Source organism: Zootoca vivipara, chromosome 6, assembly GCF_963506605.1.
Source record: "Zootoca vivipara chromosome 6, rZooViv1.1, whole genome shotgun sequence".
Lineage (NCBI taxonomy): Eukaryota > Metazoa > Chordata > Lepidosauria > Squamata > Lacertidae > Zootoca > Zootoca vivipara.
In genome coordinates this window covers 94472289-94481430 of record NC_083281.1, presented here as the reverse complement: position 1 = coordinate 94481430, position 9142 = coordinate 94472289, and the positions used below count along the sequence as shown (strand labels likewise).

The 9142-nt window shown below is 48.5% G+C and overlaps 1 protein-coding gene across 1 annotated transcript; it reads right to left on the bottom strand.

Moving 5' to 3' along the window:
• Positions 1–4069: 4069 nt before the first annotated feature.
• ITPRIPL1 (ITPRIP like 1) lies at positions 4070–5638 on the bottom strand. Its single transcript, XM_035118862.1, has one exon. It carries the CDS (start codon positions 5636–5638, stop codon positions 4070–4072), a length of 1569 nt encoding a protein of 522 aa, XP_034974753.1.
• Positions 5639–9142: the final 3504 nt, after the last annotated feature.

Genomic DNA, 9142 nt, shown 5'->3' with positions numbered 1-9142 from the left:
TCGTCCTCTGTCGTCCCCTTCTCCTAGTGCCCTCCATCTTTCCCAACATCAGGGTCTTTCCCAAGGATTCTTCTCTTCTCATGAGGTGGCCAAAGTATTGGAGCCTCAGGTTCAGGATCTGTCCTTCCAGTGAGCACTCAGGGCTGATTTCCTTCATAATGGATAGGTTTGATCTTCTTGCAGTCCAGGGGACTTCTCCTCCAGCACCATAATTCAAAAGCATCCATTCTTCGGCAGGTACCTAATTTGGCATATGTGAGTGACGCAATAGTTCTGAAGCAGAAAGGTGATGGATGTGTGTAGCATAGCAGCAAGCTCAAGCACTATTTTCAAAAAGGCATTCCTTCTTGCGTGCATTCATAACAAGGAAAGAACAGTAATTTGTTTTGGCTTGGGTTGTTTTTAATCTGCTGCACTTTTAATTTGAAATTGAGTTGCTGCTTTTAACGTATTTTTATCTATTTCATTAAATGTATACACATTACTTATATGTATTATATAATAATAATGATCTGCTTAATGATCTGCTCTATAATCTTTCCTGGTATTGATGTCAGGCTGACTGGGCGGTAATTGTTTGGGTCCTCCCTTTCCCCCTTTTTGAAAATAGGGACAACATTTGCCCTCCTCCAGGCTGCAGGGACTTCGCCTGTTCTCCAGGAATTCTCAAAGATAACTGCCATTGGTTCTGAAATCACCTCTGTGAAGGGGCTTAAATAACTTAGAGAAGTTATGTTTTGACCAAACATGATCTACCTGGAGGAGGAACCGGCAAGCCACTCTAGTATCCCTGCCAAGAAAACTCCATGGACAAAGACAACAGGCATATAAAAGTTATGACGCTGGAAGATGAGCCCCTCAGGTTGGAAGGCGTCCAACATGCTACTGAGGAAGAGCGGAGGACAAGTACAAGTAGATTCAGAGCTAATGAAGCGGCTGGGCCAAAGCCGAAAGGTCGCTCAGTTGTGGATATGCCTGGAAGCAAAAGGAAAGCCCAATGCTGTAAAGAAAAATATTGCATAGGAACCTGGAATGTAAGAACCATGAATGAAGGTAAGCTGGATGTGGTAAAAAATGAGATGGCAAGAATAAATATTGACATCCTGGGCATCAGTGAACTAAAATGGACGGGAATGGGCGAATTCAGTTTGGATGCCTATCATCATCATCATCATCATCATTATTCTTTATTCAACAATCAGTCAGAAAAGATACATTTCTCAGTACAAGATTAAAACATCTAAGACATCTTTAAAAAGCTCTAAAATAAAATATGGGCAGCACTAGTAAAAGCTATACAGATAACCCCACATCAATGCAGTCGATTTTAGTTTTACGACGCTTGAGAGCTAGGAAGAGAAATTTGGCCACCAAGAAAGCTGTTTTCCCAGTGGGATTATACAACAAATATACAACCTGACTTTCTCTGGATAGAGAGCTGAGCTGAGATAGGCATGGGGCTATGAGATATTCTCTTAAATCTACATAGAAAGGGCAACTCAGGAGGACAAGGAGAAGGGGACAACAGAGGATGAGGTGGTTGGACAGTGTTCTCGAAGCTACCAACATGACTCTGGCCAAACTGCGGGAGGCAGTGGAAGACAGGAGTGCCTGGCGTGCTCTGGTCCATGGGGTCACGAAGAGTCAGACATGACTAAACTACTAAACAACAACAACAACAAAGTATGGTCAGGGGTTCCTTTACCTTTGTTGTTGTTGTTTAGTCCTTTAGTCATGTCCGACTCTTCGTGACCCCATGGACTAGAGCATGCCAGGCACTCCTGTCTTCCCTTTCCCTTTACCTTACTTTATAATATGATCAAGGGACACCCAGAAAGTATAAAACAAAGCAGGTACATAAGAACATGAGTCATTCGCACACACTTGATGCTTTTGGTCCCATTTAGAGAAGATATTTATCCATATTCTGCAAATAAAAGCATATATTTTGATGCTATACTATACTATTCTAAACTGGAATGTTTAAATGTTTCTTTGATTGTCCCACCACACTTGGCATCCTCTCCTGCCACACCATTTGAAACAGAGTGATGTGAGCTGGAAGCTAGAAGTGGAAGAGGCAGGCTGGGGAGCCAGAGAGAGTGGTGCTTGATTTCTGTTTGAAGGTTGCAACTACAGTGGTACCTCGGGTTACAAACTTAATTAGTTCCGGGGGTCCATTCTTAACCCGAAACCGTTCTTAACCTGAGGCACTAATGGGGCTTCCCACTGCCGCCGCCACGCAATTTCTGTTCTCATCCTGGGGCAAAGTTCTCAACTCGAGGTACTACTTCCGGGTTAGCGGAGTTTCTAACCTGAAGTGTTTGTAACCCAAGGTATCACTGTATGGGAGAAGCAAGGTCTCTTGTAGGCTTAGGTCAGGGGTAGGCAACCTAAGGCCCATGGGCCACAAGCGGCCCACTGGGGTCGTTTAACCGGCCCACGAGCCACCCGCTCAATGAGCCCTCGCGCGCTGCTGTAAACCGGCACAGCACAGTGCGTGGACTCGCTTCCGCGGTGCCGGAAATCACGTCTGCGCAGACACGGCCACGTGCGTTCATGCATGCGCATGATTAGGCACGCGGAGGGATCTCCACTGGAGTGAACTGGCCCAGGCGAGGTAAACCTTGCCAACTACTGGCTTAGGTGGTATATATGTGTAAATAAACCATAAATCCTAAAGACACCTCAGCCTTCACTGTGCCCAGTACTTTTTTTCTTGGAGATTTTTTTTTGGGGGGGGGTACTTTCATTTTCCTACTCATATTGAAATACTGCACCTCAATGAGGCCATACTTAGAGTCACAAAATGTTTAGTGGTATGCATGTTTAGGGGTAAAGCACTGGCTGTGCCTCATTCAGAAGGAAACACGAAGCCTGGACAAGTGCCAGGAGGCTCCTGCGCAGCCATTTATTTAGGACTCCCTGCTCTCCAGGCATGCAAGCTTTTCACAGCACCTACACATCCTCCTCCAAATGCCACCTCATATCCACCACACCCCCAATTTAACCCACATCTACCATTTCCACAAGTTTTTAAACTTGCTAGATTTCCCACATAAACTAAAAGGGAAAATAATATAGGATGGCATTCTGAAGAGGGCATTGTATGGCTGCTGTTCAAAAATTGCATGCATAACCAGCCTTGAATCCATGGTAGACTGCTGTCCTTAGAAACCTTTGCAGGGATACATTGTGCAGTTCTTATTCTGAAGAGAATAAAAAATGGTCTGGTGGTTCCCATTCATTTGAATGAGGCATGTGCAAGACAGCTTTCTAACTCAGTGGTAGGAAGCCTGTGGCCTCCCAGGTGTTGCTGGACTACAACTCCCATCAGCCCCTGGCCATGCTGGTTGGGGCTGATGGGAGTCCAACAGTATATGGCTGGTCAGAAGCTACCCACCCCTGTTCAAGCGGCTTGCTGTGCCCCATGTTAATTCATTTCTTTGGATTTTCTGCCACAGGCACCATGTGTGTTGAGTACAGCCCCTGCACACAGTGTGACAGTGCTGCCAGAGTTAGGGATTGACACACTTGTTTTGTTTTCAGACCAAGACAGATTAGTGACCCCTCCTTCCATCTCATGTTCCATTGAAAAAACAGCTGGGGAAGTTGCAAATGCAGCCCTGTGGCCATTAGATGCCTGTGGTTAGTTTATGGGTTTTCTAAAGGTAGACCTAGAGAAGCAGTGAAACACAGTGGCTTCATTGGAGGCCTGGCAGGCATTTAAGAACACAGTTTGCTGGAACCTTTATTTCAAGTCTAATATAGCAAATTCGTTTGGAACTGGAGCATATAAAAATACAGAAGAGTAGTTGGCACTAAGAATGTAAACCAGCATGGTTCGATGGGCCCTTTTACAGCCTCACCTGCCTTTTAGCAGATCAATCTGGAGCATGGGAACCTTGTGAAGATACCCACATGGCACCATCCCAGGATCAGTGATGCTCCTGATAAGCCAGCTTTGTTTCATTGCCGGCCATAGCCCTATGCCTTTCCAACCCTGTTAGGGTACGTGGGTCTATGAAGAGCCACAAAAGGCTGGTCTTTCTAACAGAGCTGACTTTTGCTACTGCCGGTACCCTGTCAACAGAGCCCTCACAGCTTGTACAACCTCTGCAAACTCCTTCATTGCCTTGGCGTGAAGCTTTGGGTCCTCTGCCAAGTGCCTGAAAAGATTCACGGGTGTCGCACTCCGGAGGGCCTTAGGCATAGGGATCTGGATGGGCAAGGAGATGTTACCAATAAGGAAATGCTGAAGATATATCTCCTGCAGGGCGGTGTGCATGTACAAGAGGATGTCCTGAAGTCTTCGCGCAAAGCTCTCAGGGCCCCAGTCCAACGGGGGCTGAAAGAGCAAGAGGTGCATCAGGCAAGTCTTGTAGTGATAGTTGGTGAGCACCATGTTCTTACCCTCTGATGGGCTGGACTCTTTGAAATAGATTATGATCTGGAGACATTTCAGGTGGCAGCTCTCCTCTGGGACTCGCTGGCTCACCCACTTAAAAAAAAGCAACTCCTGGACAGCAAAGGACTTCTGCCAGACAGTGCCAGTCAAACGATCTATCTCAGCAGCTTGGGTGGCCAGGAAGACCAAGGAGTCTCCTTGCTGCACCCCGAGTATGATGTCAATAGAGACGGACCTGCCCGACCGGAATGCCAATTTCAGTCGGCATGTTGAATTAGAAGGCTGAGGCACAAGGTCAAGGTTGTACTTGGGCTGGATTCTGGGCCAGGCCTTGCCCACCAGGCCTTGGAACCAGTGGATGGTTTTCTCCACATCCAAGTGGGAGCTGGTGCACAAAACGTGGACAAGGAAGATTCCTTGCTTGTCACTGCTCAGTTCTTGCTCTGGATGGTGAAGGAAACACACCACGTCCCCCAGGAGCCTCTCTCTCTTGCACACACATTCTGTCTCCACCAAGATGTGTCCATGTGTGCTTGGGGCACCCTCAGATTCACTAGTTTCAATGTGGAAAGAGTGTCCCTTGGGTGGCAGTACGGGCACGAGAACGCGGAAAGCTTTGGAAGGCTTCTGTGTGTGCCATCCTTCAAAGGCACTGTCCACCCCGATGCAATTCTCCAGCACAGGGAGGGTGTTCTGGTAGGGAAGGGCTCCCCGACAAGCCTCCAGCAAGTCATTCACAAAGCTCTCTACAAAATCACACATGTTGCTCAAGTCACTGGTTTCCAGGTCAACGTGCTGGTCATAGAAGGCCTCCAGCATTTTTTGCTTGGGTTCGTCATATTCGGGTTCCATGTCAGTGTCGTCATAGTCTTCTTCATTGGTGGTGGTGCTGGAGCTGTCTGTGCTGGAGTCATAACTGGGCTCCTTCTCTATGGTGTGTCTGCAGCACCCAAACAGGATGAGAATGACCAGCCCGACGTAGTGCCACCCATCCCAGGTTCCATCCTCTGCTGCCACATCGGTTGTCCCCCAATCCTCCCGGCTCTGCCTTGGGTCCCAGCTCCAGCCCTTCTGGTCAAGTTCTGTCTGCAGGCGTCCCATTTCCATTTCCATCAGCTTCTCATGCTCCTGGAGCCGGCCCAGTGTGGCTGAGTCTGTGTGGTCACTGACCATCAGGGGGTGATGAACTAGAGCTAGCACCGCCAGGAAGATGAGGGGGCCCAAGGCCATCTCTAAAGCAGATGTCCCTGGAGAAAAACACGAGAGAGAGAAAAGGATCCAAACTGATGACAAAGAAGATTTCTCAGCAAGGCTGCATGGATTCTGCCCTGGAGAAAAGACTGAATCCTGCAATCAGTATAAATCATATCAATTAAATTGTAAACATAGCTTATTTGCTAAGTGATTACCATTCTGTACATTCCCCACCCCCCTGGTATTGGTAACTGTGGGGAGTGGGAAGGAACTGGGGTTGGTGGGGTGGGGTGGAGCTGGATAGGAAACTTCTGGGATGTTTCTGCTCCTCCCACCCTTCAGGCACTTGTTACATGAGACCTGCTTGCACAGAGGTGTGATCCAAAGGGGGCTCAGCCAGCAGACCACCACTGAGCCAAGCAGTTCCGCCCCCTACAAACAATACCAGAACACATGTCAATCAGCTCAGAAAGTGGCAATAGGTAGCTTTCACATTGTCTGTTTCGCCCATGACAGCCAGTGCTTTTTTTTCCTTAAAAAAATGTTTAGGAGGAGTACAGTACCTCAGGTTACAGACGCTTCAGGTTACAGACTCCGCTAACCCAGAAATAGTACCTCGGGTTAAAAACTTTGCTTCAGGATGAGAACAGAAATTGCGCTGCGGTGCCAGCAGGAGGCCCCATTAGCTAAAGTGGTGCTTCAGGTTAAGAACAGTTTCAGGTTAAGAATGGACCTCCAGAATGAATTAAGTTCTTAACCCGAGGTACCACTGTACTCTCATTTTCCTACTCCTATTGAAATACTGCCCCTCAATGAGGCCAAACTTAGATTCACAAAATGTTTAGGGAGATGCGTGTCCCGGTGTCCCCCCAGAAAAAAAGCACTGGTGATAGCAATGGTGAAAGTCGGCAAAAGAATGAAAAGAGCAAGTTAAGGACACAAGAAGAGCTTGATTCAGCAGACCCATTCAGTCCAGCCTCCCGTTCTCATAGTGGCCAGCCACTTGCCTGTGAGAAACCTTCACAGCCGGACCTGAGCACAAGAGCTCTTTCCCTTCCTGTTTCCAGCAACTGGCAGTCAGAAGCATGACTGCTTCCAACCATGGAGGCAGAGCAGAGGCATTCTGGCTAGTGGCCATGGCAGCCTTCTCCTCTATGAATTTGTCTAGTCCTGTTTTAAAGCCATCCAACTCAGTGGTACATCCAAGTTCTCACTGTAACTGCTATCTAATAAGGAGCTAGCCAAATGGTATGTAAATCATCCCTATCCCTGCTAAGATTTGTCCTTTTCAGTTTATTGTTCTTCCGCCATTATTGTTCTGTGAGGGTCAAGACTCAAGGCGTTGGTGGCTGGGCCTGAAGCCCACCCCCCAGGGTGAGGGGTCTCTTGGTGGGAAAGGGTTTAATCTCCCTTGATAACAGATGGGGAGAGGTTACAGGTACGGTAGGTAGCCGTGTTGGTCTGACGTAGTCGAAACAAAAAAAAAATCCTTCCAGTAGCACCTTAGAGACCAACTAAGTTTGTCATTGGTATGAGCTTTCGTGTGCACGCACACTTCTTCAGAAGGGGAGAGGGTGTTTGTGTTATCTCAAGTGAGAGATGTTGGTTTTTTGTCTTTTCACCTGCTGGATTTGGACATGATGATGGGCTGTTGAATGTTCTGAGTGTTTTGCCAAAGTGAGAATTGAGTGGATGGTACTATGTAATTGTCAGAGGAGTGAGGGTGGCACTTAATTCCTGATTTTGTAATACAGTGGTACCTCGGGTTAAGAACTTAATTCGTTCCGGAGGTCCGTTCTTAATCTGAAACTGTTCTTAACCTAAAGCACCACTTTAGCTAATGGGGCCTCCCGCTGCCGCCACGCCACCACTGCACAATTTCTCTTCTCATCCTGAAGCAAAGTTCTTAAGCCGAGGTACTATTTCTGGGTTAGCGGAGTCTGTAACCTGAAGCATCTGTAACCTGAAGCGTCTGTAACCCGAGGTACCACTGTATTACATGTGGGGGGTTTTTTTGTAATAGTCATGTGGTCCTCATATATATATATTGCTGCTGTATTCTGATATATTTTCATTTTGCAAATGATTCACTTTTGTTTTTATTTTAGTTTTTAGAGATTTGCTGGTTAATTGTGTTACTACTACAAATGCGGGATTTTATCATTAACAGCTGTGTTGAATGTGGGATTTGTATTTTTTTATATAATGTATCTTGATTCTTGTTGATGTAAGCTGCTTGTGGTCAACAGTCCAGGGGCTGCATGCCAGTTGGTAGGTTGGGCAGGAGAGACTGAAAGTGGAAGGAGCACCCCATTTGCACAACAGACTGCCTTGCAGCTACACAAACACCGGAGGTTTCTACACATTCACCCACCCTTGTAGCTTGCCTCTAGCTGCCTGTCAAGATTGGCCAATCCCACCCCTCTCTATCACTTCCATTCCTACCTCTGGAGGCACACAGCTCTTAAAGGGGCAGAGCATCTTAGGCCAGGGCTGCTCCATGCCTCTCCTCCTCCCTGCTGGCACGGCACAACATACTCAAGTCACTCTTGTTCTTTAAGGCCTGGGCCTCCCCCAGCTCTCCCGCTGCCTTTGTGCAGCCCTGTTGGCTGCTACCTGCTGCACTGGTAGCTCATCCCCATTATTACTTGGCTGACTGTGAAGTCACATCTGCCCCAGCAGTCACATCTGCCCTTAAAAGGAGAGGGAAGCAGGTCCAGCTTCCCTTGCACTGCTCTGCATGGGTCTCTTGGCCACCAGGACTGCTCCTACTCACATCAGGCAAGAAGACAAGGCACCAGCGAGAATTTAGGCCAGCCTGGTGTCCTTCACCTGTTTTGGACTACAACTCCTATCTGCCCCAGCTGGTATGGCCATCTCTGTGCTATCTCTGTATCTGGTGGATAGGCCCAAAGGCATGTACCAAGCTGCAGCAGAGGGACCATAGCTGAAGGGTTGAGAGCTCAGCAGCAGAGCCCAGGCAAGGGTTCCAGGCTCAATCTCTGGCACCTCCTGCTTAAAAAGGGCAGTGGCGAACAGTGCCACTTTGCTGCCCAGGGCGGCACCCCCTGGGGGCGGGGCATCGCTCCGCAGTATGCAAGCATCCTGACACATGCTTCGTGACATCCACAGTCCTCCCGGGTTGGCGCTGCTGCTCTGCTCAGCCAGCGCGCTCTGAAGCAGACGGAGCAGGTTGCCAGGTGCTGGCGCCGGCGGCAAACCACAAGCAAGCCTCTCTGTGGCTTGCTCACAATTTGCCAGCGCTGCAACCCACTCCGTAGCACACTCTGCTTCTTCCTGCTCAGGCGGAGGAGGCGAGGGGCGGGCCAGGGGCGCTGCCCCCGCCAGAGTGGTGGAGCTAGGGGGCAGCCCGCCCCCTTTGCACCTCCATTGCTATGCGCCTGAAAAACGGATCAGGTAAGAGATGGCACAAAGGCCCTCAGCAGAAGGCCCTGGACTGCTGCTGCTGGTTAGAATAGGGCTGCCATATGTCTGGATCTTCCCGGACATTACTGGGATTTCAAGGGCGGAATTGACTTC